At 43.3% G+C, this 21,507-nt stretch overlaps 1 protein-coding gene across 1 annotated transcript in view; it reads right to left on the reverse strand.

Moving 5' to 3' along the window:
- tmtc3 (transmembrane O-mannosyltransferase targeting cadherins 3) overlaps nt 1-21,507 on the reverse strand; it is a 140,660-nt gene that overhangs the window by 118,207 nt on the left and 946 nt on the right. Inside the window, exons 2-3 of the mRNA XM_014125664.2 lie at nt 21,281-21,494; nt 7,232-7,450 (exon numbers count right to left, since the gene is read on the reverse strand). Coding sequence (XP_013981139.1) covers nt 7,232-7,450; nt 21,281-21,469 — 408 coding nt within the window. The 5' untranslated portion in view covers nt 21,470-21,494. The remainder of the gene's footprint in view (nt 1-7,231; nt 7,451-21,280; nt 21,495-21,507) is intronic.

The following is a 21,507-nucleotide window of genomic DNA, read 5'->3' on the forward strand; positions in this document are numbered from 1 at the left end:
GGACATCCACATCCAGCTTCTTCACCAGCGGGATCCTCTGACACAGCTAAAGACACCCGGACAGCAGATGAAACTGGGTTTGCACAACCAAAGAATTACTGCAGAAACTGTCTCAGGGAAGCTCATCTGCGTGTTCGTCGCTCACCAGAGTCTTGACCTGATTGCAGTTTGACGTCGTAACCAACTTCAGTGGGCAAATTGCTCACCTTCGACGGCCACTGGCATGCTGGATTAGTGTGCTCTTCACAGATGAATGAAACCTGGTTTCAACTGTACTTGGCAGATGGTTGACAACGTGTATTGTGTCGTGTGGGAGAGCGGTTTGCTGATGTCAACGTTGTGAACAGAGTGCCCCATGGTGGCGGTGGGGTTATGGTATGGGCAGGCATAAGCTATGGACAACGAACACCATTGCATTTTTTCGATGGCAATTTGAATGCACTGACATACCATGACGAGATCCTGAGGCCCATTGTGGTGCCATTCATCCGCCACCACCACCTCATGTTCCAACATGATAATGCACGGCCCCATGTCACAAGAATCTGTACAAAATTCCCTGGAAGCTGAAAGTAGCACATTTCTTCCATGGCCTGAATACTCACATCGCCCATTGAGCATGTTTGGGATGCTCTGGATCAACGTGTATGACAGCATGTTCCAGTTCCCACCAATGACACACTGCATGAGGCAAATGGTGGTCACACCAGATAGGAGCACCAGATAGGAGCGCATCGCTGGCACAGGTGTACAAAGCAAATGGACTACCGAGATCTGGAGAAGCTAGCACAGGTACAGAGACCAAAAGGGTCCCAGCATTTCGTAACCTGAACGGGAGACGAAGGTAGAAAAATAAACAATCAGGAGTGACAAAAGCAGACAGCGCATTGGCACAGTCAGCTAGAGGGACCCACCAATAGTTAAATAAATATCTCCTCAGATCGAAATGTAACGTACTTAGCAGCGCCAACATGGTCCACACAATCGTCAAACCTGAGTCTGACTTAGTAACGCCATTGTTTTTCTGAAAATCAGCACGAAACCGCAGATAACCATCCTTACTCTGTACTAATATACAGGGTACTAAACTCACCAAAAAAAGAAACGTCTTCTCACTGTCAACTGCGTTTATTTTCAGCAAACTTAACATGTGTAAATATTTGTATGAACATAAGATTCAACACCTGAGACATAAACTGAACAAGTTCAACAGACATGTGGCTAACAGAAATGGAATAATGTGTCCCTGAACAAAGGGGGGTCAAAATCAAAAGTAACAGTCAGTATCTGGTGTGGCCACCAGCTGCATTAAGTACTGCAGTGCATCTCCTCCTCATGGACTGCACCATATTTGCCAGGTCTTGCTGTGAGATGTTACCCCACTCTTCCACCAACGCACCTGCAAGTTCCCGGACATTTCTGGGGGGAATGGCCCTAGCCCTCATCATCCGATCCAACAGGTCCCAGACGTGCTCAATGGAATTGAGATCCGGGCTCTTCGCTGGCCATAGCAGAACACTGACATCCCTGTCTTGCAGAAAATCACGCACAGGACGATGCCACCAGTATGGCTGGTGGCATTGCTGGAGGGTCATGTCAGGATGAGCCTGCAGAAAGAGTACCACATGAGGGAGGATGTCTTCCCTGAAACGCGCAGCGTTGACATTGCCTGCAATGACAAGCTCAGTCCGATGATGCTGTGACACACCACCGCAGACCATGACGGACCCTCCACATCAATCCCACTCCAGAGTACAGGCCTCAGTGTCACGCTCATTCCTTCGACGATAAACACGAATCCGACCATCACCCCTGGCGAGACAAAACCGCGACTCGTCAGTGAGGAGCACTTTTTGACAGTCCTGTCTGGTCCAGTGACGGTGGGTTTGTGCCCATAGGCGACATTGTTGCCGGTGATGTCTGGTGAGGACCTGCCTTACAACAGGCCTACAAGCCCTCAGTCCAGCCTCTCTCAGCCTATTGCGGACAGTCTGAGCACTGATGGAGGGATTGTGCGTTCCTGGTGTAACTCGGGCAGTTGTTGTTGCCACACTGTACCTGTCCTGCAGGTGTGATGTTCGGATGTACCGATCCTGTGCAAGTGTTGTTACACATGGTCTGCCACTGCGAGGACAATCAGCTGTGCGTCCTGTCTCCTTGTAGCGCTGTCTTAGGCTTCTCACAGTACGAACATTGCAATTTATTGCCCTGGCCACATCAGCAGTCCTCATGCCTTCTTGCAGCATGCCTAAGGCACATTCACGCAGATGAGCAGGGACCCTAGGCATTTTTCTTTTGGTGTTTTTCCAGAGTCAGTAGAAAGGCTTCTAGTATCCTAAGTTTTCATAACTGACCTTAATTGCCTACCGTCTGTAAGCTGTTAGTGTCTTAAAACCTCTTTGGGCTAGGGGCCAGTATTTTCACATCCGGATGAAAAGCGTGCCCAAAGTAAACTGCCTGCTACTCAGGCCCAGAATCTAGGATATGCATATTATCAGTAGATTTGGATAGAAAACACTGAAGTTTCTAAAACTGTTTGAATAATGTCTGAGTATAACAGAACTGATTTGGCAGGCAAAACCCCGAGCACAATCCATCCAGGGGAAAAAGAAATTGCGCTCAATCTGTTTTCCATTAGTTTTGGAGTTGTGTCACATATGCAGCTAACGAAAATCAGACAAAACGTCAGACAAAGGCAAAACACCCCCTGGGCTGCCCCAATGTTTTGCAGTATCTTCACCGGCTGCATAACAGAATTGCCACTTGTTTTCTGAAAATCCTTATCTTTGGGCATTGTAGAAAAAAACTGAAATAAATACCTGCAGTTAAATGCGTTATGAGATGAAGCAGATCGTCTTCATTTCACCTGTCACATTATTTTACATTATGAAGCTTAACCTGTTATGGCTAGGGGGCAGTATTTTCACGGCTGGATAAAAAAAACGTACCCGATTTAATCTGGTTACTACTCCTGCCCAGTAACTAGAATATGCATATAATTATTGGCTTCGGATAGAAAACACTCCAAAGTTTCTAAAACTGTTTGAATGGTGTCTGTGAGTATAACAGAACTCAAATGGCAGGTCAAAACCTGAGAGATTCCTTTACAGGAAGTGGCCTGTCTGACCATTTCTTGAACTTCTTTGCCATCTCTATCTTTTACAAAGGATCTCTGCTCTAACGTGACACTTCCTACGTCTTCCATGGGCGCTCAGAGCCCGGGAAAAAACAGAATGTCGTCATCCCAGCCCCAGACTGAAACACATTATCGCCTTTCTCAAGTGGCCGATCAAGGGACTGTGGGCTTAGGCGCGTGCTCTGGCCGCCCCCGTCTTTGTGATTTTTCCTCTGTTTGCCGAAAAGGAGATTCCCGGTCGGAATATTATCGCTTTTTTACGAGATAAATTGCATAAAAATTAATTTTAAACAGCGGTTGACATGCTTCGAAGTACGGTAATGGAATATTTAGAATTTTTTTGTCACGAATTGCGCCATGCGCACGACCTTGATTTACCATTTCGGATAGTGTCTGGGACACACGAACAAAACGCCGCTATTCGGATATAACGATGGATTCTTTTGGACCAAACCAACATTTGTTATTGAAGTAGCAGTCCTGGGAGTGCATTCTGACGAAGACAACAAAAGGTAATCAAACTTTTATAATAGTAAATCTGATATTGGTGAAGGCTAAACTTGCCGGGTGTCTAAATAGCTAGCCCGTGATGGCTGGGCTATGTACTTAGAATATTGCAAAATGTGCTTTCACCAAAAAGCTATTTTAAAATCGGACATATCGAGTGCATAGAGGAGGTCTGTATCTATAATTCTTAAAATAATTGTTATGCTTTTTGTGAACGTTTATCGTGAGTAATTTAGTAAATTGTTAGCAAATTCCCCGGAAGTATGCTAGTTCTGAACGTCACATGCTAATGTAAAAAGCTGTTTTTTGATATAAATATGAACTTGATTGAACAAAACATGCATGTATTGTATAACATAATGTCCTAGGTGTGTCATCTGATGAAGATCATCAAAGGTTAGTGCTGCATTTAGCTGTCTTCTGGGTTTTTGTGACATTATATGCTAGCTTGAAAAATGGGTGTCTGATTATTTCTGGCTGGGTACTCTGCTGACATAATCTAATGTTTTGCTTTCGTTGTAAAGCCTTTTTGAAATCGGACAGTGTGGTTAGATTAACGAGAGTCTTGTCTTTAAAATGCTGTAAAATAGTCATATGTTTGAGAAATTGAAGTAATAGCATTTCTAAGGTATTTGAAAATCGCGCCACTGGATTAGACTGGCTGTTGCGTAGGTGGGACGAATTCGTCCCGCCTAGCCCAGAGAGGTTAACTAGGCAAGTCAGTTAAGAACACATTCTTATTTTCAATGACAGCCTGGAACGGTGGGTTAACTGCATTGTTCAGGGGCAGAATGACAGATTTTTACCTTGTCAGCTTGGGAATGCAACCTCATGGTTAACTAGTCCAACGCTCTAACTACCTGCTTTACATTGCACTCCACGAGGAGCCTGCCTGTTACGCGAATGCAGTAAGAAGCCAAGGTAAGTTGCTAGCTAGCATTAAACTTATCTTCTAAAAAACAATCATAATCACTAGTTAACTACATATGGTTGATGATACTACTAGTTTATCTAGCCAGTCCTGCGTTGCATATAATCGATGTGGTGCGCATTCGCGAAAAAGGACCGACTTTGCTCTGACGTGTACCTAACCATAAACATCAATGCCTTTCTTAAAATCAATACACAAGTATATATTTTTAAACCAGCATATTTAGTTAATATTGCCTGCTAACATGAATTTCTTTTAACTAGGGAAAATGTGTCACTTCTCTTGCAAACAGAGTCAGGGTATATGCAGCAGTTTGGGCCGCCTGGCTCGTTGCGAACTGTAAAGACTATTTCTTCCTAACAAAGACAGCCGACTTCGCCAAACGGGGATGATTTAACAAAAGCGCATTTGCGAAAAAAAGCACAATCGTTCCACGACTGTACCTAACCATAAACATCAATGCCTTAAAATCAATACACAGAAGTACATATTTTTAAACCTGCATATTTAGCTAAAAGAAATCCAGGTTAGCAGGCAATATTAACCAGGTGAAATTGTGTCAGTTCTCTTGCGTTCCTTGCACGCAGAATCAGGGTATATGCAACAGTTTGGGCCGCCTAGCTCGTTGCGAACTAATTTGCCCGAATTTTACGTAATTATGACATAACATTGGAGGTTGTGCAATGTAACAGGAATATTTAGACTTACGGATGTGTGTTATTATGTTATAATTAAGTCTATGATTTGATGTAGCAGTCTGACTGAGCGGTGGTAGGCACCAGCAGGCTCGTTAGCGTTCATTCAAAATAGCACTTTCGTGCATTTTGCCAGCAGCCCTTCGCATTGCGCTGTTTATGACTTCAAGCCCATCAACTCCCATCAACTCCCAAGATTAGGCTAGTTAGCCGGGTGCGCGCTAATAGCGTTTCAAACGTCACTCACTCAGACTTGGAGTAGTTGTTTCCCCTTGCTCTGCATGGGTAACGCTGCTTCGAGGGTGGCTGTTGTCGATGTGTTCCTGGTTTGAGCCCAGGTAGGAGCGAGGAGAGGGACGGAGGCTATAATGTTACACTGGCAATACTAAAGTGCCTATAAGAACATACATTAGTCAAAGGTATATGAAATACAAATCGTATAGAGAGAAATAGTCCTATAATTCCTATAATAACTACAACCTAAAACTTCTTACCTGGGAATATTGAAGACTCATGTTAAAAGGAACCACCAGCTTTCATATGTTCTCATGTTCTGAGCAAGGAACTTAAACGTTAGCTTTCTTACATGGCACATATTGCACTTTTACTTTCTTCTCCAACACTTTGTTTTTGCATTATTTAAACCAAATTGAACATGTTTCATTATTTATTTGAGGCTAAATTGATTTTATTGATGTATTATATTAAGTAAAAATAAGTGTCCATTCAGTATGGCTGTAATTGTCATTATTACAAATAAATAAATAAAAATCGACCGATTAATCGGTATCGGCTTTTTTGGTCCTCCAATAATCGGTATTGGCGTTGAAAAATCATAATCGGTCGACCTCTAATATATATTAGCCTGTGTGTGTTCATGCAACTTTCAAAATGATTCCACCAATCTTAATACCCTCAGGGTGACAAACTACCACAAAAGTGTCTTTTGAACACTCAAATATATGGGCACAGCAAAGCCTCAGAGTAGGGAATTAGAGCGACTACCATACTCCTTGGAAACAAGATCCCGGACGAGCCCCCGTTTTGTTACGTTCCCCAGCAAGAAAATCAAAAACGTTGCTCAAACAGAAAGGGGAACTAACAAAGAGTCACTGACTGTTTTAGGAGGGGTTCTGAAAGACACTCATGGGGGTGTCCACTGAAAGCAACAAAAACTGGAACCTAAAAGACACCCACTAAATTTGCACAAGAAGTGGCAAACAAAATAAAATCCACGTCAATTTAAAAACTGATAGAAAAACCAAAAAGTGGAGCGAAATGAAAAACAGGGACGATCAGATAAAGGATTGTTTTAGAACTCAAATAGGGAGCGACAACTAAAGGTGTTCACCCTCCACATCTCTCAAGACAACTGGAGCACTGGCCAGACAACTGCAGCACAGGTGAAACGCCTTCTGACTAACGAGATGACAAACCAGCACAGGTGTAAAACATACTGACTAACAAGGTGACACTAAACGGTGCGCCCAACATGTTAATGTCCAACCTTGAAATATAAATGGAAAAACCAAGGCCTGTAACTTCTACCCAGTCACACATTTATACTGACTCTACACAATCATTTACGCTGTTGCTACTTTGTTTATCATATATCCTAGCCTAGTCACCTTACCCCTCTACATATTTACCTCCATCACTCCAGTATCTTTGCACATTGTAAATATGGTATTGGAACTCACCCTGTATATAGCTTCTTATTTTCTCGTTTTCCTTATTTCCTGTGTGATTTGTTCTACCTTGTTATTTTTTGTGCTTCGCATTGATATTGATTACTGCATTTTGGGGTTTGGAGCTGGCAACAAAGGCATTTCACTGTACTTGTGCATGTGACATTAAAACTTAGATTATCCTAGATCTGTGCCTACAGTTGAGCAGACTTAAAGCCTTTGTGTGGACGGGGTGAACAGCAGAGTTAATCTGATCCTAGAACAACAGACTTACGGCCTCTGTGTGGATGGGGTGCACAGCGAACAGCAGGGCCGCAACCAGGCTGGAGGTCTTGTCCAAGAACAGACGGCAGAACCTCAGAAAAAGCACACACACCACAGAATGCAGCCCCACGTTGAGCAGGTGGTAGGATGCAGAACTCAGCTCACTGAAGAGATAGTTCAGACGGAAGGTGAGCACTGTCAGGGGCCGGTAGGATTTGTGGCTCCGCTCCTGTAATAAGACACAGATATGAGAGGGAGTTATTAGTTTCAAATGCATAAAGACTAATTGAGGATAGTTGAGACATCAATTCAAAATGATTTTAGCATTAGATACAAGTCAACCCTGCTGTCAACTAGCAATTACTTTTCACTGTAGGAATGTAGTTCTGGTACCAGGTTCTGTCAGTGTCTAAGAAGAGATTAATTGACTAATCTTGAACATAGTATAGCAATTGGTTGTTAAAACCACCTTAAGCCAACATAGGGATAGAGGATGGTAATAAGAGCTAGAGAAAGCTCACACCACTTGTGGGTGTGATATGCTGTAACAGCCTCAAACAAGAGAATGAACATCTTGTTCCTAAATACAAATTCTTCAGGTTTGTGTACCAACACTACGGGTACCACATGGCGGCAATGTGGCACACCTGTGCTACCTAGGGAATAACTGTCAGGAAAATAGGGCTGTTGTGAATATAGGTGATTTTGTAGGAACTTCAAGTTCAACTACTCTGACAATTGTTATGATACAAAAAATCATAATCAGCAATATTGACAGCCATTGAATAATTGACCATAAAATGTATTTGAAATTCTCAGCTCAAATTCAACTAATCCCTATTCACCTGTTCATACGCATTTTTTGCATGGGGAGCATAAAAAGTATGACATGGTGCATGCAGAAGAGAACGGACTGCCCCCTCTGAAGCCACAGAAGCTCAAGGCCGACTGTGGTACTGCAGGCATTGTTAGCAGAAAACAGAATAGGCCACTAAAGTGAAAAGAAAAATGTCAATCTTCGTGTAAATAAAAAACATTTGCAAAGACAATCATGGTACCAATAATTGGGTCAAATACACCAGATGTCCTTAAAATGATTTTAAAATCACACCTAGAAGTAGTTAAGGATAATTTAGTTGCTAACGGCAGCCTGCCGTAACCAGGTCGGCCTTAAATTGCGCTACTCAATGAGGGTGAAGAACAGCGCAAGACAGCAATGTTACTTCCTGTAATATCTCAAACTGCACATGCTATATGTCTCCATGAGACACCATCTTAACCGACTTCATTTAGCGTCAAAGCACTACTGAGTCAAAATACAGTACAGTATGAAGATGGGCAGAAACTGCTTCTCCAATAGAAATCCCCGATCAAGCTTGTAGGTGATGCCACAACATTGTCCAGCTAAGCTCATGCGCAGAAACCAATGATGTACATAAACCCTAGATTACTGGCACCCCAATGGTGGAACAAGCTCCCTCACGACGCCAGGACAGCGGAGTCAATCACCACCTTCCGGAGACACCTGAAACCCCACCTCTTTAAGGAATACCTAGGATAGGATAAAGTACTCCTTCTAACCCCCCCTTAAAAGATTTAGATGCACTATTGTAAAGTGGTTGTTCCACTGGATATCATAAGGTGAATGCACCAATTTGTAAGTCGCTCTGGATAAGAGCGTCTGCTAAATGACTTAAATGTAAATGTAAATGTAATTACTGACGCTATGTATTTGAAGCCACCAGACGGCCAAATTGGCAATCTCCAGTAGGAGAAGTCTTCCCTAGGAATTAATGGAAGTGTACAGCATTTCAAATAAATGTTTCAAGGACAGAATTACATGAATTTAAGTATTTTTCTGTTGTAGTGTAACATTAGTAATCACAAAAAAAACATATACACACACAGTTGAAGTCGGAAGTTTACATACACTTAGGTTGGAGACATAAAAACTTGTTTCACACATTTCTTGTTAACAAACTATAGTTTTGGCAAGTCGGTTAGGACATCACTTCGTGCATGACAAGTAATTCTTCCAACAATTGTTAACAGACAGATTATTTCACTTAATCACAATTCCAGTGTGTCAGAACTTTACATACACTAAGTTGACTGTGCCTTTAAACAGCTTGGAAAATTCCCAAAAATTATGTCATTGCTTCTGATAGGCTAATTGACATCATTTCAGTTAATTGGAGGTGTACCTGTGGATGTATACTGCTAAAAAAAATAAAGGGAACACTTAAACACAATGTAACGCCAAGTCAATCACACTTCTGTGAAATCAAACTGTCCACTTAGGAAGCAACACTGATTGACAATAAATTTCACATGCTGTTGTGCAAATGGAATAGACAACAGGTGGAAATTATAGGCAATAAGTAAGACACCCCCAATAAAGGAGTGGTTCAGCAGGTGGTGACCACAGACCACTTCTCAGTTCCTATGCTTCCTGGCTGATGTTTTGGTCACTTTTGAATGCTGGCGGTGCTTTCACTCTAGTGGTAGCATGAGACGGAGTCTACAACCCACACAAGTGGCTCAGGTAGTGCAGCTCATCCAGGATGGCACATCAATGCGAGCTGTGGCAAGAAGGTTTGCTGTGTCTGTCAGCGTAGTGTCCAGAGCATGGAGGCGCTACCAGGAGACAGGCCAGTACATCAGGAGACGTGGAGGAGGCCGTAGGAGGGCAACAACGCAGCAGCAGGACCGCTACCTCCGCCTTTGTGCAAGGAGGAGCACTGCCAGAGTCCTGCAAAATGACCTCCAGCAGGCCACAAATGTGCATGTGTCTGCTCAAACGGTCAAAAACTGACTCCATGAGGGTGGTATGAGGGCCGACGTCCACAGGTGGGGGTTGTGCTTACAACCCAACACCGTGCAGGTTGTTTGGCATTTGCCAGAGAACACCAAGATTGGCAAATTCGCCACTGGCGCCCTGTGCTCTTCACAGATGAAAGCAGGTTCACACTGAGCACATGTGACAGACGTGACAGAGTCTGGAGACGCCGTGGAGAACGTTCTGCTGCCTGCAACATCCTCCAGCATGACCGGTTTGGTGGTGGGTCAGTCATGGTGTGGGGTGGCATTTCTTTGGGGGGGCCGCACAGCCCTCCATGTGCTCGCCAGAGGTAGCCTGACTGCCATTAGGTACCGAGATGAGATCCTCAGACCCCTTGTGAGACCATATGCTGGTGCGGTTGGCCCTGGGTTCCTCCTAATGCAAGACAATGCTAGACCTCATGTGGCTGGAGTGTGTCAGCAGTTCCTGCAATAGGAAGGCATTGATGCTATGGACTGGCCGCCCGTTCCCCAGACCTGAATCCAATTGAGCACATCTGGGACATCATGTCTCGCTCAATCCACCAACGCCACACCACAGACTGTCCAGGAGTTGGCGGATGCTTTAGTCCAGGTCTGGGAAGAGATCTCTCAGGAGACCATCCGGTTCAAATCAATCCCTGAACAACAGCAAAGGACCTTGTGAAGATGCTAGAGGAAACAGGTACAAAAGTATCTATATACACAGTAAAACAAGTCCTATATCAACATAACCTGAAAGGCCGCTCAGCAAGGAAGAAGCCACTGCTCCAAAACCGCCATAAAAAAGCCAGACTACGTTTTACAACTGCACATGGGGACAAAGATCGTACTTTTTGGAAGAATATCCTCTGGTCTGATGAAACAAAAATAGAACCGTTTGGCCATAATGACCATTGTTATGTTTGGAGTAAAAAGGGGGAAGCTTGCAAGCCGAAGAACACCATCCCAACCGTGAAGCACGGGGGTGTGGCAGCATCATGTTGTGGGGGTGCTTTGCTGCAGGAGGGACTGGTGCACTTCACAAAATAGATGGCACCATGAGGCAGGAAAATGATGTGGCTATATTGAAGCCAAAATCAAGACATCAGAAGGTTAAAGCTTGGTTGCAAATGGGTCTTCCAAATGGACATTGACCCCAAGCATACTTCCAAAGTTGTGGCAAAATGGCTTAAGGACAACAAAGTCAAGGTATTGGAGTGACCATCACAAAGCCCTGAACTAAATTCTATAGAAAATCTGTGGGCAGAACTGAAAAAGCATGTGCGAGCAAGGAGGCCTACAAACCGGACTCAGTTACACCAGCTCTGTCAGGAGGAAGTGGCCAAAATTCACCAAACTTATTGTGGGAAGCTTGTGCAAGGCTCCCCGAAACATTTGACCAAAGTTAAACAATTTAAAGGCAAAGCTACCAAATACTATTTGAGTGTATGTAAACTTCTGACCCACTGGGAATGTGATGAAAGAAATAAAAGCTGAAATACAGTGCTTTGAAAAAGTATTTTCCCCCTTTCTGATTTCTTATTTTTTGCACATTTGTCACACTTAAAATGTTTCAGATCAAACAAATTGTAATATTACACAAAGATAACCCAAGTAAACACAAAATGCAGTTAAGTGATCATTTTATTTATTAAGGGAAAAAAGCTATCCGAACCTTCATGGCCCTATGTGACAAAGTAATTGGCCCCCTTTGTTAAATCATGAATTTACTGTGGTTAATCACATTTTTTGTAAAGCTGCCAGACCTGATGAATCAAGAAATCAATTAAATAGAACCCATCTGACCAAGTGAAGCAGGTCAAAAGATCTCTAAAAGCAAGACATCATGCCGCAATCCAAAGAAATTCAGGAACAGATGAGAAACAAAGTAATTGACAGCAAATTTGCCAGTTCTTGCTGTCTCCACCAAGGCACATGCAAGTTCCCGGACATTTCTGGGGAAAATGGCCCTAGCCCTCACCATCCGATCCAACAGGTCCCAGACGTGCTCAATGGGATTGAGATCCTGGCTCTTCGCTGTCCATGGCAGAACACTGACATTCCTGTCTTGCAGGAAATCACGCACAGAATGAGCAGTATGGCTGGTGGCACTGTCATGCTGGAGGGTCATGTCAGGATGAGCCTGCAGGAAGGGTACCGCATGAGGGAGGAGGATGTCTTCCCTGTAACGCACAGCGTTGAGATTGCCAGCAATGACAACAAGCTCAGTCCGATGATGCTGTGACACACCGCCCCAGACCATGACGGACCCTCTCCACCTCCAAATCGAACCCGCTCCACAGTACAGGCCTCTGTATAACGCTCATTCCTTCGACGATAAACACAAATCTGACCATATTATGGCAAGAACACCTCAAATAAGCCAAGCAAAATGACAGTCCATTACTTTAAGAGATGGTCAGTCAACGCAGAAAATTTCAAGAACTTCTTAAGTTTCTTCAAGTGCAGTCGCAAAAACCATCAAGCTCTATGATGAAACTGGCTCTCATGAGGACCGCCACAGGAATGGAAGACCCAGAGTTACCTCTGATGCAGAGGATAAGTTCATTAGAGTTAACAGCCTCAGAAATTGCAGCCCAAATAAATGCTTCAGAGTTCAAAGAACCGACACATCTCAACTAGAGGTCAACCGATTAATCGGAATGGCCGATTAATTAGGGCCGATTTCAAGTTCTCATAACAATCGGTAATCGGTATTTTTGGCCACCGATTTGCTGATTTTTTTATTTTTATTATTTTTTGAACACCTTTATTTAACTAGGCAAGTCAGATTAAGAACACATTCTTATTTACAATGACGGCCTAGAAACGGGGGTTAACTGCCTTGTTCAGGGGGGATTCGTTTTTGCAACCTTCGGTTACCAGTCCAACGCTCTAACCACCTGCCATACATTGCACTCCACAAGGATTAACAGGCTGACTACCTGTTACGCGAGGGCAGCAAGAAGCAAAGGCAAGTTGCTACCTAGCATTAGACTTATAAAAAACTATCAATCTTAACATAATCACTAGTTAACTACACATGGTTGATGATATTACTAGTTATTCTAACATGTCCTGCGTTGCTTATAATCGATGCGGTGCCTGTTAATTTTCATTGAATCACAGCCTACTTCGACAAACAGGTGTTGATTTAACAAGCGCAAGTACTGTCGTTGCACCAATGTACCTAACCATAAACATCAATGCCTAACAGGAATATTTAGACTTAGCCACCCGTTAGATAAAATACGGAACGGCTCCGTATGTCACTGAAAGAAAAAACATTTTTCTTCGAGATGATAGTTTCCGGATTCGACCATACTAATGACCTAAGGCTCGTATTTCTGTGTGTTTATTATATTATAATTAAGTCTATGATTTGATGGAGCAGTCTGACTGAGCGGTGTTAGGCAGCAGCAGGCTCGTAAGCATTCATTAAACAGCCCTTCGCTGTGCTTCAAGCATTGTGCTGTTTATGACTTCAACCTGGGTGGGTATAATTTGTGGAACGTTCCAACAGGAATCTATTCCAAAAACTTAGTAAATAACAAGGTTTCCAAAAAACAATGCATACCGGGTAGGGAGTGGTCTATTTCATTGCATTTTTCACTCATCACGTTTATTCCGAAAAATGTCTGTCCTCACATGTTTGTTTGCCTATGGACAAACATTAAGAATAAGCAACGTGGTGAGTTGATGCCTATTCGGCAGCTAGTTAGCTAGGTTTGTATGCGTTGCTACTTTGTATGCATTGTTGGTTGGCAACCTTTTACTTTACGTTTTTTGGAACAGATTCCAGTTGGAACGTTCCACAAATTATACCCACCCCTTCAAGCCTATCAACTCCCAAGATTAGGCTGGTGTAACCGATGTGAAATGGCTAGCTAGTTAGCCGGGTGCACGCTAATAGGGTTTCAAACGTCACTCGCTCTGAGACTTGGAGTAGTTGTTTCCCTTCCTCTGCATGGGTAACGCTGCTTCGAGGGTGGCTGTTGTCGATGTGTTCCTGGTTTTAGTCCAGGTAGGAGCGAGGAGAGGGACGGAGGCTATAATGTTACACTGGCAATACTGCTTATAAGAACATCCAATAGTCAAAGGTATATGAAATACAAATCATATAGAGAGAAGTAGTCCTATAATTCCTATAATAACTACAACCTAAAACTTTTACCTGGGAATATTGAAGACTCATGTTAAAAGGAACCACTAGCTTTCATATGTTCCCATGTTCTGAGCAAGGAACTTAAACATTAGCTTTCTTACATGGCACATATTGCACTTTTACTTTCTTCTCCAACACTTTGTTTTGCATTATTTAAACCAAATTGAACATGTTTCATTATTTATTTCAGGCTAAATTGATTTTATTGATGTATTATATTAAGTTAAAATAAGTGTTCATTCAGTATTGTTGTAATTGTCATTATTACAAAGAAGCTAAAAAATTAAAAATAATAATAATACATTAAAAAAAAAAACGGCCGATTAATCGGTATCGGCCTTTCTGGTCCTCCAATAATCAGTATCGGCGTTGAAAAAAATCATAATCGGTCGACCTCTAATCTCAACATCAACTGTTCAGAGGAGACTGCGTGAATAGGCCTTCATAGTTGAATTGCTGCAAAGAAACCACTACTAAAGGACACCAATAAAAAGAAGAGACTTGCTTGGGCCAAGAAACACGAGAAATGGACATTAGACCGGTGGACATCTGTCCTTTGGACTGATGAGTAAAAATGTGAGGTTTTTGATTCCAACTGCCGTGTCTTTGTGAGACGCAGAGCAGGTGAACGGATGATCTCCGCATGTGTTGTTCCCACTGTGAAGCACGGCAGGGGTGTGATGGTGCTTTGCTGGTAATATTGTAAGTGATATATTTAGAATTCACACTTAACCAGCATCGCTTACCACAGCATTCTGCAGCAATACGCCGTCCCATCAGGTTGGCGCTTAATGGGACTATCATTTATTTTTCAACAGGTCAATGACCCAACACACCTCCAGGCTGTGTAAGGGCCATTTGACCAAGACGGAGAGTGACAAAGTGCTGCATCAGATGGCCTGGCCTCCACAATCACCCAACCTCAAACCAATTGAAATGATTTGGGATGAGTTGGACCGTAGAGTGAAGGAAAAGCAGCCAACAAGTGCTCAGCATATGTGGGAACTCCTTCAAGACCATTGGAAAAGCATTCCAGGTGAAGCTGGTTAAGAGAATGCCAAGAGTGTGCAAAAGCTGTCATCTAGGCAAAGGGTGGCTTCTTTGAAGAATCTCACATTTATTTTGATTTGTTTAACAACTTTTAGTTACTACATGATTTCATGTGTGATTTCATAGTTTTGATGTCTTCACTATTATTCTACAACGTAGAAAATAGAAAAAAATAAAGAAAAACCCTTGAATAAGTCCAGTCACAAGTCCAACACCATCATTAAGCTGGCCGATATCACAACAGTGGCAGGCCTGATCACAGACAACGATGAGACAGCCTATAGGGAGGAGGTCAGAGACCTGGCCGTCTGGTGCCAGGACAACCACCTCTCCCTCAACGTGATCAAGACAAACAGGATGATTGTGGACTGCAGGAAAAGAAGGACCAAGCAAGCCCCCATTCTCATCGACAAGGCTGTAGTGGAGCAGGTTGAGAGCTTCAAGTTCCTTGGTGTCCACACCAACAAACTATCATGGTCAAAACACACCAAGACAGTCCTGAAGAGGGCAGGACAAAGCCTATTCCCCCCCCCTGGCTACCCCAACCCCGGCCAACAGCTCCGCACCCCCGCAGCTACTTGCCCGAGCCTCCCCAGCTTCTCCTTCACCAAATCCAGATAGCAGATGTTCTGAAAGAGCTGCAAAACCTAGACCCGTACAAATAAGCTGGGCTAGACAAACTGGACCCTTTCTAAAACTATCCGCCACCATTGTTGCAACCCCTATTACCAGTCTGTTCAACCTCTTTCGTATCGTCCGAGATCCCTAAAGATTGGAAAGCTGCTGCGGTCATCCCCCTCCTCAAAGGGGGTGACACTCTAGACCCAAACTGTTATAGACCTATATCCATCCTGCCCTGCCTTTCTAAAGTCTTCGAAAGCCAAGTTAATAAACAGATCACTGACCATTTCGAATCCCACCGTACCTTCCCCGCTGTGCAATCTGGTTTCCGAGCTGGTCACCAGTGCACCTCAACCACGCTCAAGGTACTAAACGATATAACCACCATCGATAAAAGACAGTACTGTGCAGCCGTCTTCATCGACCTGGCCAAGGCTTTCAACTCTGTCAATCACCACATTCTTATCGGCAGACTCAACAGCCTTGGTTTCTCAAATGACTGCCTCGCCTGGTTCACCAACTACTTCTCAGACAGAGTTCAGTGTGTCAAATCGGAGGGCCTGTTGTCCAGACCTCTGGCAGTCTCTATGGGGGTACCACAGGGTTCAATTCTTGGGCCGACTCTTTTCTCTGTATATATCAACGATGTTGCTCTTGCTGCGGGTGATTCCCTGATCCACCTCTAGGCAAACGACACCATTCTGTATACATCTGGCCCTTCTTTGGACACTGTGTTAACTAACCTCCAAACGAGCTTCAATGCCATACAACACTCCTTCCGTGGCCTCCAACTGCTCTTAAAACGCTAGTAAAACCAAATGCACCCTTTTCAACCGTTCGCTGCCCGCACCCGCCCGCCCAACTAGCATCACTACTCTGGACGGTTCTGACCTAGATTATGTGGACAAATACAAATACCTAGGTGTCTGGCTAGACTGTAAACTCTCTTTCCAGACTCACACATCTCCAATCAAAAATCAAATCTAGAATGAGCTTTCTATTTCGCAAAACAAAACCTCCTTCACTCATGCCGCCAAACTTACCCTAGTAAAACTGACTATCCTACCGATCCTCGACATCGGCGATGTCATCTACAAAATAGATTCCAATACTCTACTCAGCAAACTGGATGCATTCTATCACAGTGCCATCCGTTTTGTTACCAATGCCCCTTATACCACCCACCACCGCGACCTGTATGATCTAGTCGGCTGGCCCTCACTACATATTCGTCGCCAGACCCACTGGCTCCAGGTCATCTATAAGTCTATGCTAAGTAAAGCTCCGCCTTACCTCAGCTCACGATAGCAACACCCACCCGTAACACACGCTCCAGCAGGTATATCTCACTGGTCATCCCCAAAGCCAGCACCTCCTTTGCCGCCTTTCCATCCAGTTCTCTGCTGCCAGTGACTGAAATGAATTGCAAAAATCCCTAAAGCTGGAGACTTACATTTCCCTCACTAACTTTAAACATCAGCTATCTGAGCAGCTAACTGATCGCTGCAGCTGTACATAGTCCATCTGTAAATAGCCCACCCAATCTACCTACCTCATCCCCATATTGTTTTATTTACTTTTCTGCTCTTTTGCACACCAGTATCACTACTTGCACATCATCATCATCTGCTCATCTATCACTCGTGTTAATCTGCTAAATTGTAATTACTTCGCTACTATGGCCTATTTATTGCCTTACCTCCTCACGCCATTTGCACACACTGTATGTAGACGTTCATTTTTTCTATTGTGTTATTGACTGTACGCTTGTTTAACCCATGTTTAACTCTGTTTGTGTCGCACGGCTTTGCTTTATCTAGGCCAGGTTGCAGTTGTAAATGACAACTTGTTCTCAACTAGCTTACCTGGTTAAATAAAGGTGAAATATATATTTTTGTTTTAAGTCAGGAGACTAAAAAGATTTGGCATGGATCCTCAAATAATTAAACAGCTGCACCATCGAGAGCATCCTGACTGGTTGCATCACTTTCTGGTATGGCAACTGCTTGGCCTGTGACCGCAAGGCATTACAGAGTGCATACGGTCATTCACATCACTGGGGCCAAGCTTCCTGCCATCCAGGACCTCCATACCAGGCGGTGTCACAGGAAGGACCTAAAAATTGTGAAAGACTCCAGCCACCCTAGTCAAGGACTGTTCTCTCTGCTACCGCACGGCAAGCGGTACCAGAGCGCCAAGTCTAGCTCCAAAAGGATTCTAAACAGCTTTAACCCCAAGCCATAAGACTCCTGAACATCTAATCAAAAGGCCACCCGGACTATTTACATTGCCCCCACCCCCCCTCCCTCTTTTACACTGTTGCTACTCTGTTATTATCTATGCATAGTCACTTTAACTCAACATGTACACATTACCTCGACTAACTGGTGCCCCCACACATTGACTCTGGACCAGTACCCCCTGTATATACTGCTGCTCTTTAATTATAAAAAAAAATAAAAAATCTTAAAACTGCATTGTTGGTTAAAGGCTTGTGAGTAAGCATTTCACTGTAAGGTCTACACCGGTTGTATTTGGCGCATGTGACGAACAAAACTTGATTTGAGTAGGTGTTCTAAAAAAACTTTTGACCGGTAGAGAGAGTGAGTGAGTGAGTTAACATGCACTACAGTTCAAAACTTTGGGGTCACTTAGAAATGTCATGTTTTTTTTAACAAATGCAAAAAATAATTGTCCATTAAAATAACTAAATGTATCAGAAATACAGCGTAGACATTGTTAATGTTGTAAATGACTATTGTAGCTGGAAACAGCAGATTTTTTTATCGAATATCTACATAGGCGTACAGATTCCCATTATCAGCAACCATCACTCCTCTGTTCCAATGGCACATTGTGTTAGCTCATCCAAGTTTATAATTTTAAAAGACTAACTGATCATTAGAAAATCCTTTTGCAATTACATTAGCACAGCTGAAAACTGTTGTCCTGATTAAAGCAGCATTAAAACTGGCATTCTTTAGACTAGTTGAGTATCTGGAGCATCACCATTTGTGGGTTTGCTTACAGGCTCAAAATGGCCAGAAACAAAGACCTTCCCTCTGAAACTTCTCAGTCCATTCTTGTTCTGAGAAATGATGGCTATTCCATGCAGGAAATTGCCAAGAAACTGAAGATTTTGTACAACGCTGTGTACTACTCCGTTAACAGAACAGCACAAACTCGCTTTAACTATTTTGCCACAACTTCGGAAGTATGTTTGGGGTTTAACTTCCTGACTGATGTCTTGAGATGATGCTTCAATATATCCACATAATTTACCTACCTCATGATGCCATCTATTTTGTGAAGAGCACCAGTCCCTCCTGCAGCAAAGCACCCCCACAACATGATGCTGCCACCCCCGTGCTTCACGGTTGGGATGGTGTTCTTCGGCTTGCAAGCCTCCCCCTTTTTCCTCCAAAAATAACAATGCTCATTATGGCCAAACAGTCCTATTTTTGTTTCATCAGACCAGTGGACATTTCTCCAAAAAGTACAATCTTTGTCCCCATGTGCAGTTACAAACCACAGACTGGCTTTTTCATGGCGGTTTTGGAGCAGTGGCTTCTTCCTTGCTGAGCAGCCTTTCAGGTTATGTTGATATAGGACTCGTTTTACTGTGGATATAGATACTTTTGTACCCGTTTCCTCGAGCATCTTCACAAGGTCCTTTGCTGTTGTTCTGGGATTGATTTGCACTTTTCGCACCAAAGTACGTTCATCTCTAGGAGACAGAATGCGTCTCCTTCCTGAGTGATATGACGGCTGCGTGGTCCCATGGTGTTTATACTTGCGTACTATTGTTTGTACAGATGAACGTGGTACCTTCAGGCGTTTGGAAATTGCTCCCAAGGATGAAACAGACTTGTGGAGGTTTACAATTTATTTTCTGAGGTCTTGGCTGACTTCTTTTGATTTTCCCATGATGTCAAGCAAAGAGGCACTGAGTTTGAAGGTAGGCCTTGAAATACATCCACAGGTACACCTCCAATTGACTCAAATTATGTCAATTAGCCTATCAGAAGCTTCTAAAGCAATGACATAATTTTCGGGAATCTTCCAAACTGTTTAAAGGCACAGTCAACTTAGTGCATGTAAACTTCTGACCCACTGGAATTGTGATAGTGAATTACAAGTTAAATAATCTGTCTGTAAACAAGTGTTGGAAAAATTACTTGTGTCATGCACAAAGTAGATGTCCTAACCGACTTGCCAAAACTATAGTTTGTTAACAAGACATTTGGGAAGTGGTTGAAAAACGAGTTTTAATGACTCCAACCTAAGTGTATGTAAACTTAAGACTTCAACTGTATATATATACACACACACACACACACTTAAAAAAAAAAATCATAGATAGAAACACATCATCGGGTCTAATGGTAATCAGTGTCACTTTCATGAGGTTGGAGTAATAACACGTTCAACTACAGTCGTGAAGAGGGCACGACAAAAAGATTTGACATGGGTCCCGAGATCCTCAAAAGATTCTACTGCTGCACCGTTGAGACCATCCTGACTGGTATGGTAACTGCTTGGCCTCCGACCGCAAGGCACTCCAGAGGGTAGTGCATACGGCCATTCAAATCACTGAGGCCAAGCTTCCTGCCATCCAGGACGTCTATACCAGGCGGTGTCAGAGCAAAGCCCTAAAAATTGTCAGACTTCAGCCACCCTAGTCAAGGACTGTTCTCTCTGCTACCGCACGACAAGCGGTACCGGAGCGCCAAGTCTAGGACCAAAATACTCCTTAACAGCTTCTACCCCCAAGCCATAAGACTGCTGAACAATTACTCAAAAATGCCACCGGACTATTTACATTGACCCCACTCCCCTTCCATTTGTTTTGTACACTGCTGCTACTGGCTGTTTATTATCTATGCAGTCAGTTCATCCCTACCTACATGTACAAATTACCTCATCTAACCTGTACCTCGCACAGTGACTCGGTTCCGGTACCCCGTTTATAGCCTCGTTATTGTTATTTTATTGTGTTACTTTTTACTTTAGTTTATTTGGTAAATATTTTATTAACTCTTCTTGAACTGCACTCTTGGTTAAGGGCTTGTAAGCATTTTACGTTAAGGTTTACACTTCTTGTATTCGGCGCATTGACAAATAAAGTTTTATTTGATTTGCTTTAAGACAGCGGCTTGAATCTAGTTTGTGCCCTTAGATTTAGAAAATAAACAGCTACGGAATAATGTTTCGCTTCTCCCATTGACGTCTCAAACCCCGGCCTCGTCTGCTTGACAAGTTTTCTCAAAAGTCTTGCGATGTTGCACCTCTGGGTGAAGAAACTCTTCACATAGTTATGAATGGTGTCACATAGTCGATGGCTTTGTCAATTCATATATACAGTCATTGGTTGCATGACATGTCATGGGTAATCTAGTGCACCAGACAGATTCAAATCACCTCAGCCATGGGCGTGCCCCAGAAGTCATTGAGGAAGAGGTTGCGGAGAGGGGTAGCAGGCCGCAGGTCCTTGTTGTCCAGGATGGCTGAGACATCATCAAACACAAAGCCACAGGACAGGCTGTTCCAGTAACACCCCACCACCAGTCCAGTCAAAAGCAATATCTCCATCCACGACACGACAGCCATTGCTGACCAACGGCTTCATTGATCACTGTGATAGAAGA

The sequence above is a fragment of the Salmo salar genome, chromosome ssa10, assembly GCF_905237065.1.
Source record: "Salmo salar chromosome ssa10, Ssal_v3.1, whole genome shotgun sequence".
NCBI lineage: Eukaryota > Metazoa > Chordata > Actinopteri > Salmoniformes > Salmonidae > Salmo > Salmo salar.